This window comes from Watersipora subatra, chromosome 5 (assembly GCF_963576615.1).
Source record: "Watersipora subatra chromosome 5, tzWatSuba1.1, whole genome shotgun sequence".
In the NCBI taxonomy this organism is placed as follows: domain Eukaryota; kingdom Metazoa; phylum Bryozoa; class Gymnolaemata; order Cheilostomatida; family Watersiporidae; genus Watersipora; species Watersipora subatra.
In genome coordinates, this window is record NC_088712.1 from 59,139,506 (window position 1) to 59,163,197 (window position 23,692).

At 34.0% G+C, this 23,692-nt stretch overlaps 1 protein-coding gene across 1 annotated transcript in view; it reads left to right on the forward strand.

Moving 5' to 3' along the window:
• LOC137396402 (ectin-like) overlaps positions 1-22,998 on the forward strand; it is a 42,070-nt gene extending 19,072 nt beyond the window's left edge. The window contains exon 5 of the mRNA XM_068082662.1: positions 22,901-22,998. Coding sequence (XP_067938763.1) covers positions 22,901-22,917 — 17 coding nt within the window. The 3' untranslated portion in view covers positions 22,918-22,998. The remainder of the gene's footprint in view (positions 1-22,900) is intronic.
• Positions 22,999-23,692: the final 694 nt, after the last annotated feature.

Here is a 23,692-nt window from a genome sequence, read left to right on the forward strand (position 1 = left end):
TACTTCCGAATTTGAATTTTCAATCTCAATCTCCGAATCACTTCTATCATTGATAGGCCTCTTTCCTTTGTCCACAGCACATGATAATTCCTTTCTTATGCTTTGTTGTGGGAACTCATTGCTCATACCCAGTAGTGTACTGGCATTACTTGCGCTAGGTTGTGTGTGTTAGGTTGTGGTTTGATAGGTGGATTTGTGTTAGGTAGATGATCTGCACCGCCAATACTCTTTACAGTTTCGACTTTTAATCTTCTCTTTTTTGCAGTTATTTGAGCTTTTTCATATGGCAATTTGGTCTTCAAATAATCAATGAATACTTCCCCGACTGTGGATTGAACATCCTTTGCATTCCTAACATGATCTGGGAGGCTCGTTAGTACCTGGTCTGAGTTTAGAGAATAGATTCCAGTTTTTCTGAAGCTTGATTGCATGTTGCGTTGATAGCTCTCCTCTATAGACTTCAGCAGCAGTTTGAGCAATGAAGAAAATTTATCTTTAGTGGCTGTGGCACTTCTTCATTCGCAGGTTTTCTAGGTTGAAAGGATATGTCTCCAGTTAATTTTCACTGGTCTGAAAAATGCCACATCAAGCTGCTGACACATATGCATTGAGTTTGAAGGCAGGCGAACAAACTTAATATAGTTCTGCTCGCACAAGTTGAGTACTTCCTGATTGAAGTGAGAACTTGAATTGTCACCAATTAAGACTTCGGTTCCATCTTGTTTGCGTAAATAAGGTAATGCTATGCTACGGAATCAGTCTTCAAAACAAGGACCATTAAACTAGCCAGATTTACTGCGGTTATTTCTGGTTCCTGGTGGTCCTCCATACGATCAGCTGTCTCAGGGATTTTCCACCTAGAGGCAACAGTCCACCGGCTGCAGCTCTAGCAAAAATTATACTGGCTAACTTTTGCTACTGCGCATCATTCATTTTGGATACTTAGTTCCTTTTTGAAAGATGCATCTTTTTCTTTCAGAATTATTGGAAAGGTTAGTTTGATCATAGTTGAAAATGTCGGCAAGAAGAATATCTTTCAGTTTCCTATAAATTTCTGAAATAGGGTCGAATGGCATCAGGATTAACTTTTGTACGCTGAGTGGCTATATTTTGGCACATTCTATGAGAAAGTTTCTGATGGTTCCTTTTCATGAAAATGTAGCCACCACTCCTCTCTCGGATGGTTATTCTTGAACTGAATCATCGACCTTCTGCCTTTGTCTAGATAGGTCGTCACAAGTACTTTTTAGTCCATAAAATATTAAAAGAATAATGTATCGATGTTCAAATGGGGTTATAACCGTGGTTTGTAATTTAAAAATAATAACTGTAGCTCCTACCAACTTGAAAATTACAGAATTATAAGCACCAGCCGGCTTTGCCATTTGGAAATCCCAATTCGGCTATTTTTGGATATGGTCTACCAAAGTTGACTCTTCTACTGTGCTTAGAATGGTTTGACACCCTGGGTTTCATGCGTCTTCACCAGTTACCTTGTTTTGGAGTGTCCCTCTACTGATTTTGTTTTTATTGGCCACTTCACGCTGATATTTTCTATTTTCTATTTCTTTAAGAGCAACAGCGACAGTGATAGAAACCATAGCTGGGTCATCCGTGTCTGGGTTGGTAATTTCTAGGCATGACTGGATGGATTGACTGCCTGCAAACAAAAATTGTATTCGTGTAATTAAAACTTCATCCAATAAAAATAAATAATTCTTTTGGAGTTACTTTGGCCAGGCCAAAGTAACCCAAACTCCTAGAAAACCATAAAATTATTTCCCTATTGTTACTGAATGAGCAATATAAACTACTAGAAATTCCACTGTCATACAGCCCACGACCAAAGAGATGGCCAGAGATATTGGCAAAAAAATAAAGGGTACTGATGGTTGAGAAATGCAATATTAGCAATCAAATGGCTCTGCAGTGCAATAGGATAACTGCAATGGTAGCTGTAATGTACTGGGTGTGGGTGTTATTATATACAACAATAAGCAATAATGAATGGAAAAGATGTTTATATTTTCCCCCTGCAATAGGAGAAATGCAATATTGGCCAATATTAGAAGTAAAATGCACTGATATTCTTAGAATAATCAATTTTATTAATATAGTAATAATAGAAAACCAATACACAATTTTGTTTACATTTCAAAACGTCATACGTAGCAATATCGAGAAGTTGTGGTATTTATATAGGTTTTTAGAAAATTTATTTAAAAAGTGTTTGGTCATGACAAACAAAAACAATGAAAGGAAAATATTACACGTTTATATCTCTCCCTTGCAATAGGAGAAATGCAATGTTGGCCAATATTATAAGTAAAATGCACTGATATTATTAAAATAATCAATATTGTTAATCTAGTAATACAGCAATAATAGAAAACCTATGAGCGTTCACGCGTCTCGAAGATTTCTGCAAACTGCAGCAAAATAAAAGCTGTTATAAAAGTGTTATAAAGCTGTAGGCCTAATTTACTGTAATGTATGTAAACTATGTACTATACACAGTTTGAAAGTTGGTTGCGTTGAATGTAGAATGGTTTTGATAAGCAATCTTTAACAGAAAGCCAGTAGGAGCATTCACGCGTATAAAACTGCAGCAAAATAAAAAAAAATGTTATCATCATAAACGGGCGTTGTAGTTCGGCCCTAGCTGGTACGTAAGTTGTAAAGAATTTTGGCTAACGCTTTAAATAATGAAACCTTCGGTGATTGGACAAAAAACATAGGCTGATAAACGGTGTACCACAATTTCGTACCTGTAAATCGGTCTACGCCTCAAACGGTCTACGTTTATTACAAAAACCTTCGAATAAATTCGATTACAAGTAAACAGCACCATAGACTGGTGAAATGAACACGGTTTTCTCGTGAAAAACGCACTACTAAATAGTTCTACAATCGGTCGCACGGCTTTATGGGCGTTTCAATTTTCGGTCTTAACTTTTATTAAACCGAGCTTTTCAAGCTTTTTGTGACAATTTTCGTTCAAATAAATCTGTCTATTTGTGTATAATCCGATCAGATGGGTAAGTTTAAAGATAATACCGACGGTTTACAAAGACTTGGTAACATATTTAAATAAGTTTAAATGTGTTTTGTATCGTTATTATACTTTAACGACTTTACATTCCAATGCCTAAATTTGTTGATGAAATTTCTAGCCAAGGGTTCGTCTCATTGTTGATGAATAATTTTCGCAAGTTGTGTGCACATGCGTTTATCATAAAAACTCGCACACATCGCTCCGCTCGTTTGCTCGTGGGAAAATGATTTATTTTTAATACATTCATTTGTAAAAATACTATACTTACAATTTCAAGAAGTTTAAATGTCTTGATATCACTCTTAGTGTAAGATGGAGGACCAAATATGGCAAGATTCAAACCCTGTGGTGAAACAGGAAGTAGCAAAAAGAATGATAAAAGGCCAGCAGCAAATAATGCACCAAAGTTTTACTGGGTTAAATTGTTTATAATAATAATTATACAATGCAAAAATAATTGACAATATAAAATTAATTAACTGAATTAATTAATTTTATGTTTTAGTTAAATTTTTCTAAAGCGGCCACAGTTACGCCAGCTGGCTGACGTAACCCCAATCTACGGTAATCTGATGAAGTTATCTCATCTTGTCACAGCTGATTGTGTACCACAAATAGACTTACAAATAGCAAATAACTTTTTAACTCAGCCTGAAAATGTTAAACTTATCGCCATATGGGTCATAGAGTCATTATTAATTTACAAGTAGAACAACAGAGGTAGAGTAGCACTTACTACCTAAATATCTATAAGAATATCTAAAATCAGCTATAAAAATCTTTAAAGTGATTTAAGTAGTTGATCATAGACATCATTATAGGTAGACTAGGATCTAAAATTGTTATTGAAATAACCTACATGTGTTTTTATTAATAATATTAACTCAGTGGATATCTGCTTAGATTGAAGATCACATCATATGAGTCGGTTCTAGACAAAAACATACCTCTACGCCTTTGAATTATAAAAAAAGATCTATAACTGAGTAATAAATGATTATATATAATCAGACTGAAAAATAGAGATGATTAAAAGGTGCAAAAAAAGTTAACTAAAACAACACTTTCACGAGAAGAAGAATGTTCTTTCTTTCTAGCTTAAAATAGAATTTGAACAAGAAACACATCATCATCCTTTTAATTTCATACTTGAAAAGCATTTTTTAATGAAAAATTAAAACTTGGTTCACTTGAGTCCTGACCTTAAAACACAAAATGTATGACTGTTTTTATTCAATTAATAAAAGCTTTTTTAAAGAACTACTTGTATGCCAAACTTTAACTCTTGTTGCAAATCACACGTATTTACGTATGTACATTCGTACATATGTGCATACATGCATACTTACATATGTGCATATGTACATACGTACATACATGTATGTACATACATGCAGACCCACAAACTTTGAGATTTATGTATAGATAGATATATACTTACACATATACATATATATGTATATACTAGCTGCATTACCTGCCTACAGGAACAGATTCATGTGCAGCATAAGGTTTATTGAAAGTTGTCTTTCATACTGTAAAACAACTCCAAATATGCAGTCTACTGAAATTGTTGCCCTGATCAAAGTATGCATACACATATACATGTCAATAATGTTGGGGAAAACAATGTAAATCTGCAACGTGTTTTACAGCTAGATGTGTGTAAAATCTAATAAATATTCTAGATTCATGTGTCTAGATTCATGCATCCGTTCATACCTGTCTACGTATATTTGCAGTTGACGATTGCGCACTTCTGCCGCTGAGCTCCCGCCTCGGCTCACCAGTCTTTACCCACCGAGCAGTTAACAATTGCGCTCTTGCACTTGCCTCGCAACCAATCGCCTTGCAATCAATCGCCTCGCACTTAATCGCCTTGCAATTAATCGCCTCGCACTCGCCTTGCAATCACCTCGCAATCATCTCTCACTGGATTTGCGATCAATCGCCTCGCAACCAATCGCCTCGCAATCAATCGCCTCGCACTTAATCGCCTCGCAATTAATCGCTTCGCACTCGCCTTGCAATCACCTCGTAATCACCTCTCACTCGATTCGTGATCAATCGCCTCGCACTCAATCGCCTTGCATTCGCTTTGCAATCAATTCCCTCGCACTCGCCTTGCAATCAATTGCCTCGCACTCGCAACCGATCGCCTCACAATCAATCGCCTTGCAACCAATTGCTTTGCCCTCGCAATCAATTACCTCGCAATCAATTACCTCGCAATCAATCGCCTCGCACTTGCCAACTTATTCATCCGGAAAACAGCGCCTGGAGACTCTTGCTGCACTCGGGACAAAAAAGGTCTTCTGCGCATTCCCGAAGTACGCCACGGCCTCAAACCGCTAGCTGCATTATCCGTCCACGAGAACAGATTCATGTACAGCAAGAGGTTTATTGAGAGTTGTCTTTCATACTGTAAAACAACTCCAAATATGCCGTCTACTGAAGTTGTTTGCCCTGATCACGCTATGAGTACACATATGCAGTCATATATGTTAATAATGTTAGGGAGAACAATGGAAATCTGCAATACATTTTACAGCTAGTCTACAATGCATCAGTCTCAAACCACGTAAATCGGAGTTGCCCTATTTGTGTACAGAGAACTGATAACGAAATTGATATTGCTAGGCAAATTGAAGTTCTTCAAACTGGCAGTATTGAAAAATTTTGCATCTTTTAAAAAATTATACAAAATTTTTTGCTATCGCCAGCATTTATTGAATGGAGACTTCTACATGCTTAAAACACTAATCATGGCTCACCAGTTCTTCTTCTATAGCCTGTGTTTTGACATGGTATATACAAACAGTAATGAGGTTGTGTCAATAAAATTTATATGTATAACAGCACAGACAGTATGATGTCAAGGCAGATACAGCATTAGCACCTTACAATAATCAAACATAACGCTAACATGATAGCCTTTTTATGAGATACAATAAGGAAAACGAATGCATGAAAATATATATATATATACTGAAAAATATGTTAGAAAATGCTGCAATTGGTATAGCAGAACATGAAGAACATAGCATGACATAACAATAACACAATGTTAGTTCAACGCAACACTTGCGGATAAACAACATTTTTTGTTTTTCTGTTGAGTGTATGAACAAACAGTTTTCGGATTGTGCCTAGTTTTGAGCGGGCGACATACAGCTGGTCATGGCTAAAGCAGGGTGACAGTAAGTCGATACCAGCTGCTCTCTTTCTTTTCACCATCACCCATCGCAACCCTCGGAGTACTCGGGCAAGTTCTGTAGTAGTAAGTTACAGTAGGCTTACTCGTAGCTGGAAAAAAATTTAGTAACTCAGCTGCTGAAGGAAATGAGCACGTCCCACTATTACGAATGAAAGAACAAGAAAAGGCAAATTCAACGTTATTAAGTAGTTGAGGGGTGGCAATTCATAGACAATACACTACAACATTGAATGAGAAGTACTTACCTTTTTGAAGTACAAATTTAGTAGGTAAAACGCAGTAGCAGTACTCGTGCAAGTTCTGTAGTAGCTGTATTTCTGTAGTACTCGTAGCTGGAAAAAAAGTAAAAGTAACTCGGCTGCGGAAGGAAATGGTCAGATATCAGTTCTGGAAGAAAACAGGAGAACCTATTTTGCCAAGGAAACCAGAAACTACTATGACCTATGACGACAACAATATCTGCAGAAAGGAAATTTAATAACCTATTCATCTTAACACTGCACACAGACCACCCCAGGATGTCAGATGCTAGCTGGATGGAAAAACCACAAATCACTTTATCTTACCATAATATATACATTTATTTATATACCTAATCAGATTCAACACAGCTCATCAAAATATTGCATAAACATCGGAAAGAGAGACGTGAGAGCTGAACAGCCATTCAATCCTATAAAGAGCGTGTACAGAGTAGAAGAGAGCCTCCATGTGTACATCCCGAGCTACTTCAAAAGTATTGATTATGTTACATAAACAATAACTGCATGACTTGAGCTTACACTTTAATCTTTGTATTTTATGCTTTTACTTTATGTTCGATTTAAATTTTATGTTTTATGCTAATTTTCGTTTTATTATACATTGACAATGTCAAAGCAGTCCTCAGAAACTATCAAACTCATGAAAAACAGTCCTTTCAACTATGTCTCCATGAGATTCCATTTAATCATAGAATTTCCCAAAGAGCTGGCTTCTAGCAGCAAGCAGAGCCTCAAAAAATCAGCTTTACTAATTATCACAGCTTGAATAAATATTTTAAAAATATGACATTTATAGTAATGAAAAGAATGGAGCAAAATACATACTCCAGAATTTTTCTAGATTTTTAAAGCTACAAACAAAAGAGATAGAGACATTTGTATAAATTCCACATTCAGAAAATTGGCTAAGTTTTTCAAACATCATGGGCTTTCCAAAAATATGAGCTCAGACACTCCACCACAGCTGATCTGTTGCGGTATGCAGTCAGCAATTGCACAAAGTTTGCAAAATTCTGACTAGAAGCCAATTAAAAGTTGTTATTCTCAGACAGCTTGTATATAAGGAGCCTCTGAAAGTGATTAAGGCAGAGAAGACAGGCCAGAGTGAGGCCACGCCGAACAGGCCAGAGAGAGCGGGCCAGGGAGGCCAATAGGGTAAAATTGTATACCCCTTTTACTACTGTTTTACCTCATGATAAGGCCATTTGGCTGAACACTACGATGATACTTGTACGTTTCTGAGGACACTCTTTTTATCGCTCATTTTGACGAGATATACATTTATTATATTACGAATTATTTGAACGATTTTCTTCATTTTGTTTTATGCCCAAGTGAGGCTTGTTATTGATAAATATACTATATATCGAAGCCTGAGATAGGCCAATCTAATATTGATACGACAACAATATTCGAGTTTGCAACCAGCATTTGAAATTGACGCCCGAGAGAGGCTATATACTGATAAAACAACAGTGGCTAACACTCATTCTACAGAGGAACATACATTAGTGCCCAAGCGAGGCAAGACAACTACTGAGCTGTCAGATAAGTATAAAACATTCAAGAGAAGACAACTTGTGTCAGAATTGCAAATACGGTAACAGATCATACACAAATTTGCAGGATTGATTTGACAGTTGATTGATATAAAGAACATTTCTTTGCCTGGCAGGAAAAGCCACTTTGCCAGTTCAAAAAATTTATTTGTTACGTGAGAAAATCAGTCAGGATTGCTACTTTACACAACATTATATAGAACCACACAAAAACACGATTGCATTTATGAGTTACATTTCATTGAATTTTGAAACTTTCAATTAGTTTAAATAATTATATACATACTTATAAAATATTATTAAATTTTTTCCAGTGACAAAGCTGTAGCTTTGCACCACACTACGAGTAATTTCGAAACACATTATATCAACAACAAAAATATATTTATATATATTTTAAATGTATTATAATAATTAAATATATTATTATATTATTATTTTAATTTTTCTCATGTGACAAAATGAACATGTTTACTATTACAAACAGTGGCACATCCAACGTTTTTAACCCTTTCACTGAAGTAAACTCATTTATGCGTTTTCTATGGTCGACCGCGTAGACGCATTTTTTGCGACTTTACCAGCAAATGCTAGTAACTGAATTTTATTATTCGTTGATAACATAACCAACAGCCTTTAGGACTTTTATGGTAGTGACAGTGTTGTCCTAAGATTTCTCTATAAAATTAGCCTAAAGTTTAATATTTTAATCTTTGTTTGGGAATTTCCAACCTAAAAACAAAGATTTTTTGTGTAAGTTCATTAAACGTTTCCGAGTTAGAAAACAAATAACTACTTATGTTGATGACATTATAGCCGATTCAGATTTTTGCGGTTACACAGATAATTAAAATAGCAATAGCAGCGCCGACTTTGATGGTGGTGAGAGTAATGGTTTTGTAAGAATAAGGAACATTGCAGAGGATCAATCTAGCTTCGTAGCTTTGCATCGCTTTATCAATGCACAAAGTATAGATACAATGAGTTTTTTGCATAACAGTGTTTGTTAACATGTTGGCAAGCTAATATATATAACAAAAAAACGTTCTAGATGGAGTTTGAATATGAAAATATATTGTATACATATCATGAAGCAATATCGACAAAATGGCTGGCAGTAGGCCGATAGCTAAATTTGTACATGGACGCAAGTGAAAGGGTTATTCATTGGAAGTGTGGCAATTCATAGAGAATACAACATTGAATAAGAAGTGCTTACCTTTTTGATGTAGAAAATTAGTAGGTGAGAACTGCGTTTTTTCCAGTTGCCGCAAGAATCAAACGTTCACGTGACCTTCTCGGTACACATTGTCAGTAAATATTAATTGCATGTAAATTACTACTCATTAATTTATTTTATTTAATAATTAGTACATTTGTATAGCTGTATGGGCACCTTTATATAGGCCGCAGAACTCAGGACGGTGCTTTTTAACACGGCAGCAACTTTGCTGTTTAAAACAGAACAGTGCAGTTGGGCACTTTAAAGAGGCGCATTAACCAGAGATCATGTCATTTTTATATGAAAACGATGAATAGGTTATGTATAGATGCGCACTAACCGGAGATTCCTGTTAATACGCCCTAGCGGTGAAAGAAAAAACCACAGAATAGCCGCATCATTATATAAGCCGCATGGCTAACAAACTATCAGAAAAAAGTAGCGCTATTAGTCCAAAAAGTACGGTACTCTACAAGGCGGACACACAGACAACGATTGCCATTTATATAGTAGATAGACATACATATATGTGCATATATGTATGCACTTGCTGTATACATATATAAATATATATATATATAAAATTGTTTCCCTACTCCGGTTAACTTATATGGGTGGTAGTTTCTGCTCTAACTCGGGTCTCCTACCAGAGACCTGGGAGTTTGAGCACTCGCCTCAAGATCTTAGCTGTTCCAAATAGCGCACTTTTATGCAACTCACCTGAGTTGATTGCTGTTGGTATCTGGGCAAGCCACATTTTATGTGACGGTGTTATTGCACCCAGTGCCCCAATGACTACTGGGATTATAGTTGTTCTTACATTCCAGCATTTTTCAATCTCTTCTGCAAGAGGGAGATATTTCTCTACCTTTTCTTTTTCTTTGCTGGCTATATTGTAGTCATTGGGTACTGCTATATCTATTATAGTAGCTCTCTTGTTCTCCTTGTCCACCACCACTATATCTATTTAGTTTGCCAGGACCTGCTTGTCAGTCCGGATGTAGAAGTCCCAGAGGATCTTAGCGTGGTCATTTTCATTGACCTTACCAGGAGCTTCCCACCAGGGTTGTGGTTTATTAAGGCCATACTCGTCACATAGACTTCTACACACAACACCTGTAACATGATTATGCCGCTCAGTGTATGCGTTTCCTGCTAGCTGCTTGCATCCACTGATGATGTGTTAGATGGTCTCAGGTGCATCTTTGCACCTAAGACCATCCAACATGATCCATCATCATCCAATCATGATTTTTTTCCTTTAAATGTTTTACTGAGCATGTTTTTAAAACATTTGTTCATATATACATTGTGATTATAGGCTACATATTTGTTTATATATATATATATATATATATATATATATATATATATATATATATATATATATATATATATATATATATATATATATATATATATATATATATATATATACATATATATATATATATATACATATATATATATATATGTATATATATATATATATATATATACAAACAAATATGTAGCCTATATTCACAATGTATATATGAACAAATGTTTTAAAAAACATGCTCAGTAAAACATTTAAAGGAAAAAAATTGTATAAAATAATATCTTGAAGTACAGAAAATAGACTGTTTCGGAAAAATATTAAACCAGTTGTAGAGTAAAATATGAAAGCAAATCATTTATTGTAATTTAAATACTAAAGGTAGCCTGAGGCACTATTGACCAAAATTCAGAAAGTTATTATTAAAGATCAAAGTCCCATACTTCTAACCTTTCTAATATTATTTAGTAAACATTCGCATTTAATAAACATTCGCATTTAGAATGATTCATTTTTTCACATTTAATGTTGTCTTAGGCTTTACGTAAATCATGAAAGAACATGATTTGCATGAAGTTACACGTAGACATGATTTACACAGAATTATATGTGGACATGATTTACATGAAGTTACATGTAAACATGATTTACATGACATTACATGTAGACATGATTTACATGAAGTTACATGTATACATGATTTACATGAAGTTACATGTAGACATGAATTACATGAAGCTACAATGTAACTTCATGTAAATAATGTCTACATGTAACTTCATATAAATCATGTCTACATGTAACTTCATGTAAATTGTGTTCACATGTAGCTTCATGTAAATCATGTCTACATTTAGTTTCATGTAATTCATGTTTACATGTAACTTCATGTAAATCATGTCTACATGTAACTTCATGTAAATCATGTCTACATGTAACCTCATGTAAATCATGTCTACATGTAACTTCATGTAAATCATGTCTACATGTAACTTCATGTAAATCATGTCTACATGTAACTTAAGTTACATGTAGACATGATTTACATGAAGTTACATGTAGACATGATTTACATAAAAACCTTGACATGTAAATCATGATTTACATGTCAAGGTCAATACCATTTACATTTAATGGCAATGACCTTGACCTAAATTTCATTGACCTAAATTACATTGACCGGTATAATTAAAGTTAATAATATTCATTCTAACTATGTATTCTATAGAATACATAGATAGTTAGAAAAATAAGTTTATGACACAGAAACTAGTTACGCTGCAATAGGGAACCATTTAATTATCAATGACTTGCAGAAGTATTGCAGGTGTCTAACATGATGGGTTTTTTGTAACATGGAGTTTTCTAAATCAAAATAAACTGGTATTCGGCAACTTTTGGATGAAGACCAAAAGGAAACCATGATCAAACATGACTTGCATTTCTATTGAAATTGCTTAAGGATTTATTAGCTCCCTAATGAAAATGTTTTTGGTGATTTAACGAAAAATATTTTGCTTCAATGAACTTGGAAAAATTTACATTAAAATTCCACAAGTGATGAAATAAAAATTTTTGCAAACCAGCCTATAATTTATGTATTACCCTTTCTAACATTTTTATAATTTATTGTCTTTTGTGTTTACTGGCTCACTTGCAAGCAATTCACTGGTAGCTAATCAAATATACATGTGTCATTTTTCAATCCTGGAAAGAATCTATTCTATTATTTTAAAGCTAATATATACATGTAATATGCATGTTATTGAAATTTTGTATTTTTTCAGATTAGAGCAATTTGGTTTCAACAAATGTTTATAGGTATTGTCTGCATTTCTGTATGATAGTCATTAAAACATTATGTACTATAAATATTATTAATTGAGGAGTTGTCTAGTTTTGATTTGTTTTCAAATTTATATATTTCTCAGTTTGTCGTCCACCTGCTCACCCGTCCACCTGCCTGTCAGTATGTCCAGCTTTGTCTAGCACTCTGCTCTACTTGTATTCACAAAGATTGCGACCACAGGTTTGCAAGCCGATTCTCTAACCACAAGACTACAAAAGCTTTTGCAATTTACAGCTCTTACAATAATATATTGTATACACTCTTTTTCAACTGCGTTTTTCAACGTTAAACAAGGTATTTATTGAAACTCTATGAAACGGAATATTTTTTTGTGTTTTCATGAATTTCTATTACCGGTTTGTTGTTAATTTCAATTGATAAATCGCGGTCAAGGTCATTTCTTTTTACGTAAACAATTGTATTATCTTGAAGGAGAATAGCCTCTCCATTATCTCTTTCCGTTCAGTCGGAAAAGGGCAGTGGGATATCTCATCTTTACATTTGTGCCAGCATCGAGAGGTACCAGTATTGTTGTATTCAAGTTTTGATGGATAGCTTCTGCTGCTGCTGGAACAGAAACCTTTTTTTATACACACACACACTCACTCACACACACATACACTCACTACACACATTCATACGGTCACACGCTCAAAAGCTCACGCTCGTGCACACACAAACGCACACGCACCTACTCACACATTCACACACTCAAACGCTCGTGCACACACAGACACACTTTTATGCACAAATTTTTATTATTAATTCCACAAATTCATGATTTTTATTTGGTCTTCTCAGCTCGTGTTAATTATATCATTACTAAATCATCTTTTATTCTAATCGTAGCAAAACAGACTTAATTTAGTTATTACTTGCTAATTACTTCACATTTACATTTAAACACTTTTATAATTGTTTTATTTTATTTTTTAATTTATTTGACCTGCAAAAAAATTTTCTTTATAAAATTAAGTTTGAAAATTACAGTTGCTTGAGTAACTTTGAAAACCTTTACAGTTGTTTTAATTTTTTTTCTTTTTTAGTGTAAACTGCACAAAACACTTTTCTTTCTTGGAACACTCTCTTGGATGCTAATATTGACTAGCTCAGCAGTTCAGAAAAGAAATTGAGGTCAGAATACATTGTGGAAGGTTTTGGACAACCCGAAAATGTTTGTTCCATCAAAAGCAACAATCAGAATGCAGCTATCCGTGCAACGATGCAAGTATTTTGTTTTAAAATGGTAATTTTTGTTTCTGCATGTAGTTTCTGCAAGTATGGTTTGTTTATGTCACTTGCTCATGAATAAATATATATTTGTAGCATTTGATAGATTATCATTATCATTAAAACTTATAAATTTTCAGATTTATAGCATATTATTTGATAGCATTATTGCGGTAATAAGGTCTAAAAAGGGATCAACACTCGTAACTCCTTTCCTATTGCATATTAAAAGCTAGCTTTGGCTGCAAACTGTATCAAACTTCAATAAATGTGATGAGCTTTTATGCAAAAATTGTTAAATATAAATATAAAATAAAATTATGTTTTTGAATTTAGAATGAAATAAAAATTGAAACCTCTAACAAATTACAAACAAGACACAGGCTATAATGTCACAACAGGTTAATTGCAAACAATAGATATCAGCTTGTAGATATATTTCTTGGTTTCTCAACGCATATTTGTTAGGAGATCTTACACAAGTTGGAGGTAAATTAGCAGATTTATTGCAGCGGAAAGATTTAACATCGCTCCACCAAAAGAAAGGGCGAAATATAGGAAACATTCGCTTTGCCCGTAAAAGAGCTAAAATAATCTTCTCAAAATTCTGACAAGCAATTTAAAAAATATAACGCCACCCCTTATTTGAACGCCACCGCCAATTGACCTCCACTATAGAGGAAGGGTTGAAAAATAGAACATCATGGCACTCAATTAAAGGTTTTATGGTATACTTACTTGCCAATTATGTACAATGTGCATTTCACTGACCTTTTATAAAAAATTGATTGTGCAACAGCCAATATAACAACCTAGTAATGCTTGTCGTATATTTTTATTGTACTTTTAATTTAGTATATTGATTCACCAATAAATAACAAAAGTACAAACTGTTCTGGGCAATCCGTCTGTAATAGACTACTTCAACCAAAAGGAAGGAGTTAAAAATGACTACTACTAGTAATATCTCTGCACCATCTGGTTTACTACATACTCATGAAGTTTTAATTACATGCGAATTCAAGAATGAAAAGTTGTTGCCAAATTTACTTAACACAAACTAATAAATTTTCCTTCACATGTTAGGATGCTCATAATAACACGCCACGCTATCAGTTTTATGTTGTTAAGTTAAAGACTGGTTCACGCTGTACCACTGTATGCTGGAGTTGTCCTTTCAGTAGTCATTCATCGACTATGCGCACTGTAAACTGAATACATCATTGGCGCAATGCGAATATGCTCGAAAACATTAATGTTGCTGAACTTTCTCAATATTTCTATGTTCATCACTGACAGTCTGTGCAATGTGCGTCATTTCATTGATTGTATCAGCAGATCACTTAATCTGGAGTACCCTTCATGATAGTCGCTGCGGGACTAGTATTACATCATTTGAGTGATAGTATCATGTAATAAGAACACTATGTTAAAACTCATTCATCAATGTATACACGGATAGGTTTCTGATAGTGTGAACCATTCTATCCCGAACGACTGATGTAACGTGGGATTAGCACCGACATACCTGTCATACCTGTCATGATGTAACGTGGGATTAGCACCGACGTACCACCGTATAGCGAGAATCAGCTTTAAAAGCTCTAATAAAAATAATAACTATTATAAGGTCCTGTACGAGATGCATTACATAATAGCCTTTGTATTAACTGATGATTTTCAGAAAATAAGTTTAGTTGTTACAATAGATATAGGAAGAAGACATGGGTACGCATCTATTATTAAAATGGTTAGCTATTCACTCTCGCATCAAACAACCAACTTGTTATCTTTTTCTTGGCAAAAAGAAGCTGTAACACAATGACTATAACAGTTTTGGTTGATAATAAGAAAAAACTTATACAAGATGGAAAAAATCGAAAGGTCAAAAGAATAGAACAATGATGGAGAAAAACTTCAATGTAAATGAGACATATGATAAATTTTGAAATTGAGCCAAAATATTTTCTCAGAACAGCCCCAAGTTATTTGACAGTTTTGAACTCTTTTTTTCACCAGCTACAAATAATTATTCTTATTGTTAATATTATCATTATTGTGTGTAATTTACAACTCACTGACTTTTTGACCATAAAATATTCTTTACGTGCTTAGAACTTTTCAAGTTGGGCTCCCTGGAGCCAATTTGTGAAAAAACAGTTTGGTAAAGAAAAATTTACATTTTTGGTAAAAGAAATCAAAAAAGGTATCCAGAAGTCTGACTTGATCAATAAAACAATGCCTGAAATTAGATCAAATGCCGGTTTTCGATCACGGCTGCTTTAGGGCATGTAGAGTGTCCTATTTCTGGAACCATGTTATTATGGTATATCACTTAGATAGTTGTGGAGCTCTGAACTTTGCTTGACAGCGTGTTCAAAAGGGTTCAAGGAACTTCATTTGAATGTTTTTATAAGCAGACAGAGCCGGTGCTTTAAATGATGTAACTACGTTAAGCGTACTCATTAACGGGCGAAAATATATCTCATCACCTGTTTTTTCATTTTAAACAGACGTCACTAAAAGTGACAAATAATGCTTCATGTCTCTAAAAATGTTTTATTGCAAGCAGGAGCTCGTGATTAATCACTTGATCGTCGGGTGCACTCAAGTGAAAAGCTTTTTATCTAAAAGGTTTTGCTTTCCAAAACAAAGTTGTAAAATATTTTTAACATTTAAATTTCAAATTTTTATAGTAAAGTCGAGTTTTGCCACTGAATTTATTACACGCAAGTCAAGGCATCATTAGATGAAGATTACACAGTATTATTGTTTTATACAGTCATATTTTCTTCAAACAATATCAGTGCTTGGATAAAGCATCCAATGATGTCTAACAATAATATTGATAACATCCCAAACATTACAACTCAAATCAGCTCCGATATGAACAGTAGCATACCCATTATCACAGTGATCTGTCCATGTAACAATCACCGTATTTTTATGTTTCGAGTGGTTTCAGAGTTGCCCGCTGCCGAAGAATTCGTAATCTACCATTTTAATGATTCACAGTTGCACTATATAGATATTTCTACGATTTTCGATGTTTCTCTTAAAACAAAACTCATTAATGTAGACTCGCTTTCAGTTAGCGGTCACTTTTCACATCCATGCGTAGTGATTAGTGGCACCAACTAAGCCAAGATCTGTCTAATCACATTTTTTTACCTCTATTGGTAAGAGCTTAGCCAAGTATTCTCAAATCGTATCCATCAGCAGTGAGCTTTTTTCTGACTTCAAATAATATTCTTACAGCGAAAGCCTTTGTACAAATTTAGTGAAATGAAATGGTGTTGATTGCGTTCGGATTTTACTATTTATAAGGTTTGGAGTGAAAGCAACTCTAAACCTATTTGAAGCAGAGAAGCGCAGTGAATGGGGTTTTGGTCTAACTCCTGTCTACTATATTCCTTCCAAATCTATGACCAGTAATAAACTAGGCCATGCTCAACCACTATGCAGCTGTATAGCAAACAAAGTCACCTGCATTTCAATACATGATTAAAATAAATTCTTCATGCTACCCACCATATCCAAACTAATTAACAAAATAAACCATATATAAATTTTTCATGGCATACAGTTATCTTATGGTCAATTTGCACTAAATCCTTGTTCAGGCCAATGGTCATTTACTTCATGTAACCGCAATAGGGTACATAAATTCAGCTCACACCTGCCAGCTACAAACATTTATCAGAATAACTTCAGGACATTATATCTCACTTAAATGACTAACAAGCCATATTTAACTACAAACATCTCAAGAGGAAGTCGATTTGTAATGGAAAAATTAGAATAAAAACATTTGTCCAAATTGTAAACCTCTAAATGAGTTGTGATGCTATTGCAAGCGTGCTCAGAATAGCTTTTCTATGACATGACAGGTAGCTAACTAAAGTTTTATTACACAATTTATAATAATGTATGGAACACTTACTAACATATTTATGATAAACATGACAGAGTAATAGTATTGTTTTTGTTTAAAGTTTGTGAAGTCTTTAGTGGAAGACAGCAGAAATTTAACATAGCAGAAAATACCTAAGCCTCAGATATTTCTGTTATGGTTAATTTTTGCTGTCTTGGAAATACATGGCGATATGGAATGAAACTGCACTGGTGCAAAACAAGCTAATCAGTGAAGATGACATGGATGAAATATATTTTCGGCAGTTAATGAGTACGCCTAACATAATTACATCATTTAAAGCACTCGCTATGACTTTTTATAAAAAACATTCAAATGAATTTCCTTGAACCTTTTTGAACACGCTGTCAAGCAAAGTTCAGAGCTCCACAACTATCTAAGCAATATACTGAAATAACATGGTTTTAGAAACAAGGCACTCCACATGCCCTAACGCAGCCATGATCGAAAACCGGCATTTGATCTAATTTCAGGCATTGTTTTATTGATCAAGTCAGACTTCTAGATACCTTTTTTGATTTCTTCTGCCAAAAATATAAATTTTTCTTTACTAAGTTATCTTTTCACAAAATTGGCTCCAGGGAGCCCAACTTGGAAAGTTCTAAACGCGTAAAGGATTTTTTATGGTTCACTTGTAAGGCATGTAAGCAGTCAAAAAGTCAGTGATTTGTAAAATACACACAAAAATGATAATTTTAACAATAAGAATGATAATGTGTGTCAGGTGAAGAAAAGAGTTCAAAACTGTCAAATAACTTGGTGCTGTTCTGAAAAAATATTATGGCTCTATCTCAATAAGTGTCCCATGCCTCATTTACATTAAAGTTCTTTTCCATCATTATTCTATTCCTTTGACCTTTTGATTTTTTCTCTCTTGTATTAGCTTTGTTTATTATCAAGCAAACATTACGGCTTCTTTCTGTCAAGAAAAAGATAACAAACCGGTCATTTGATGCGAGAGTAAATAGCTAACCATTTTAATATTAGATGCGTGCCCATGTCTTCTTCCTATATCTATTGTAACAACTAAACTTATTTTCTGAAAATCATCAGTTAATACAAAGGCTATTACGTAAAGCATGTCGTACAAGACCTTATAAAATTTATTATTTTTATCAGAGCTTTCAAGGCTGATTCTCACTATACGGTCATATGTTGGTGCTAATCCCACGTTACGTCAGTTGTTCGTGAGAAAATTGTTCACACTATCACAATACTATTCGCTTATACACTGACAAATAATTTTTAACATAGTGTTTTTATTACACAATACGGTCGCTCAAATGATGTAATACTAGTCCTGCAGCAACTATCACGAAGGGTACCACAGATTAAGTGATCTGCTGTTACAATCACTGAAGTAATGCACATTACACAGACTGTCAGTGATGTACATAGAAATATTAAGAAAGTTCAGCAGCTGTAATGTTTCCGAGCATATTCTTATTGCGTCAATGAGGTCATCAGTTTACAGTGTGCATAGTCGACGAATAATTGCTGAGATTACAACTCCAGCATTCAGTGCTACAGTGTGAACCAGTCTTTAACTTAACAACATGAAACTGGTAGCGTGACGTGTTATTACGAGCATCCTAACATAAGAAGGAAAGTTTATTAGTTTGTGTTAAGTAAATTGGGCAAGTATTTTTCATTCTTGAATTCACACGTGATTAAAACTTTATGAGTATGTGGTAAATCAGATGATACAGAAACAGTATTAGTAGAGTCATTTTTAACTCCATCCTATTGGTTGAAGTAGTCGATTACAGGCGGATTGCCAAGAACTGTTTGTACTTTTGTTATTTATTGGTGAGTCAATATATTAAAAGTACAATAAAAATATATGACAAGCATTACTAGGTTCTTATTTTGGCTGTTGCGCAACCATTTTTTATAAAAAGTCTGTGAATTGCACATTATATATAATTGGCAAGAAAATATACCGTAAAACCTTTAATTGAGTGCCATGGTGCTCTATTTTTCAAACCTTCCTCCATAGCGACGGTCAATTGGTGGTGCTGTTCAAATAAGGGGTGGCGTTATATTTTTTAAACCGTTTGTCAGAATTTTGGGAAGATAATTTTAGCCTTTTTATGTTCGTGTTAAGTAAATTTGGCGACAGTTTTTTATTCTTGGCATCATTTGGCACTTGCAAATTAGGCTTGGCATCTCCTGGAAGGCCAGCCCCCTCTTCCTAGAATGGCTTACTCTTTTTAGGAAGACTCCCTTCTATAAGAAGGCTTGCCCCTCTAGTAAGCGGCACACTCCTATAGGAAAGTTCCCCCTTCTAGAATAGCTTACTACCTTTAGCGAGGCTTATTTCCACAACTAGCATCTAATTCAGCTTAGAAAGTTTGTCAATAGTTTAACAAAAATCTTGACAAAAATTATCTTGACAAAAACAATTAATATATATGTTATAGTAATATTATAACTACGCATGCATTAGCTGCAAATATTTCTAACGACAACCATAAATGGTTTATTCAAAGAACTTAACCATGTTTAGGCAAATATGGCATCATGGTATGTGGCTTGTATCTATTTAGAGCAGATACATAGATATGTGGTTAGAATTCGAATTGGTAGAGTTTAAATTAAGTTAATAGCTAATACATAGTATATATAATACATCATGCATAATATAATAAATAGTACATATATAGTACATCATACATAATATAATACACAGTATATATATATATATATATATAATATATCATATATAATATAATACATTGTATAAATGTATAATACATCATATATAATATAATACATAATATATATATAATACATCATACATAATATAAAACATAAAGCAAGCACATAAGCTTGACTGAAATTTGGTTATCATAGAAATAATAAGATAACTGCCAGTGACCACAAATAAAGGATTATATTTGAATAACTTTACTTATGAATGCCGCTACCGTACCTGTACCTTGATGGTTCAGCAACTCCCTCGCCACACCTTCTCCGTTATTTACATCACATATGGATCTAGCACTGAAGCAGTTTCTATTCCTTGACTTCCTTGTTTCATTTATTGAGATTGATGAAGCGACACGGACAGACAGGTGCTCTTTGTGGTTTACTATAAATACAGTTGTATTGAGAGGTAAGGTCATATTTGGTTCTACACTCAGATCAGATACTACACAAAAATGGGTGAGTAAAACTAAATATTTGTATCAATAAAGTTTGAAGCATAAACTTATAAAGATAAAGAGTGGGCTATTATTCTTTTCGATGTTCAGATAATATCTATCGATTAATTTACAAGCACCACAAATTTTATTTGGCCCTTCACAAATGTTTACAGGTTAAACTTTTCACATTTTTATGCTTTAGTAGCATTTTGAATACTAAATCTATAAACAGCTAATAAAAATATTTATCACCTTTCAAAACTGTTCGCATTTATTTTGTTACATTTTTTTATGTAGACGAGATAAAATACAAAAAATACTAAAGAGTTGTTAATTTTCCTTAATCTTATTCTTTTTGTTTTAGACTCCAAGCTGCTGGCTATCCTTCTTCTTGTTGGAGTTGTTGGTAAGTGTATAATTTACTTCACTATTGGCAACTACTTATGTTTATTTTATACACTTTAGAGTTTAAATACACCGCATAATCACAGCTCAGTGGTAATCTAAAAATTCCTCTTTTGAGTTAAAATTCTCAAAGAAGTTGATGTTGATAAACAGTAATAACATGTCTTATCGTTAAAATACATCAAAAATGCTTTATCTCGTTAATAAGGTAACAAATTAACTTTTGTATGACATGTTTAAAGCAGATGTTTTCAAAGATCAACAGCTGTCAGAAGTTGTCATTCTTGTTTGGAATCAAATTGCTCCTGATAAAAGTTGGTGTTTATGATTGATGTGCCTAGTTATGAATTAGACTTGGTTTAACATGATAACTCTCTATTTAAGGAATGATCAATGCTAGTTACCCACCCCACCACCGCTATGGATACTGGTCACCTTGGTCAAAGTGGGCGCAGTGTAACGTACCATGTGGAGGTGGCACCCAGAGCAGATCCAGGCACTGCAGATTTGATGGACAAGGTTCTTTTGGAAGCTACAGATGCACTGCAAACCAAAGTCCACAAATTCAGAGGAGAGAGTGCAACACTCACCACTGCCAAGGTGAGCGCATTTATTCATTGTCCATTTAAGTGAAATATAACAAAAAATTATGCCTGTACGTTTAAGTACATGTGATGGAATTTTAATCATTTTTTGTTATTGGGCTAATCAACCATTGAGATCTTAAAGTATTTATATAGACCTTGAAATAGATGAAGTGTATTTCAACATAACATCTGTTTAGGCTGGTATTTACAAGTTAACATATATATCCTTAATAATTTAAATAACATCATTTTATTATTTTGTCATGGCATACAAAGTTAAGCATTGTAAATTTTTCACTACTTTAAAGAGCAGCTATGGTTTAATAGTTTGTGTGCTGGCATATAATCAGTAAGTCAGTGGTTTGAATCCCAAGAGGACCATTGGTGATGTTATGAAGGTCATTCAGCCACAATTGCTCCTGTACCAAACCCTATGTGAAAATAGTCACAATAAATTATGTACCAGCATATACCATTTGCAGTAGCGACCCCTAAATGAGAAATGTAGAAAAAAATAAAAGGTTTTGACCACTATAAAAACACAATAGAAATAATAATGTAACATATCATTATCATAATCATAAAATAACAATTTTAAAAATATGAATTCATATTTGCCATAATGTCATTTTATCAGCTTCTTAAATCCATCCTATTTTGTAAGAAGCTAAGAGACGCTTGAAGCTAGCTATTTCCATTTTAGTCTATGAAAACTGGTCTGGGTAGAGTAGCCGGTCACGGATCACAGCAGTACAAGTACTACTTCCAAGAATGAACCGGAACGTGCACCAACACACCATCATTCTGTGGTGGAAAATACTGCTGTGGAGATTTGCGACAGACCAGAAAAAGTAAGTACCTGCTTAAACTTGACAAATTAAATTGTTTATTTAAAATTAAACTAAAGTAATAATGAAAAACTAAGTTTATGTTAACTGTTTTTAAGGCGGAAATAGGAAGAACCTGCTGAGTTCCTCTTCAATAATTGGCTGTTTTCTTATATTGCTGCGAAGGTAAAGATGATAGACAACTCCAAATGATTGGATTCAGTGATATAACACAAGTACTCCTGACTTTCTACACAATCTAACCAGATGTTGTTGTTTTTTTAGTCTTTGGACAATACTGAGATTGAACAGAGCAAGGAACCACAAAGTGAAACCTTTATAACCAAAATGAATATTGTTGTTTTTTTCTTATTGTTTTCTAACTCAAAGATAATTAAATAAATGCATTTTAACTACATATCCAGTTTAATTATGATTACACTGAATAGTTGTTGATAGATGCCTGTAGAGCTTGGTCTGCTGAAAACATAGCAAGAGCTGCATGACAACTTCATTGAAAAGATCAGCCTTCTCTGAAAGACAGTCTGAAGGCACTGAGCCAATTATGCTAGTTCTATGAAAGTCTTGATATAACGATGTCATCAACCTCTGTGTCTTTGAAATGAATGTATAAAGAGTTATTTTAGATGACTATGTCGCTACAAGAAGCTGAGTTGTGATCTCTAGTTTTCAAAAACAACTATGACAATATGCCTATTTCAGAATTTGCCATCTCCATTGAATTCTACTTTTTCATCCTCTACTTATGCTAATTTGATAACTTAGATATCAGGATGTTTCATGGTTAAAATCAACAAAACTTGATTGTGATTAAAACATTCAGACGAAAAACGCACGTGCAAAATGATGTCACTAGTTGCTATCGTTGCTATAGAAGATATTACACTCATGCAGCAGCGTTACGCACCTTTTTGTGAAGATATTTTGCTCAAGTAGCAGTGTGAGGCGTCTTTTTTGCAACTAAAAATGCCATAATTGCACCTTCATTTGATCTGAGCATTTTAACCACAATCAAGTTTTGTCAATTTTAATTTTGAAACATCCTGACAGTCAGAT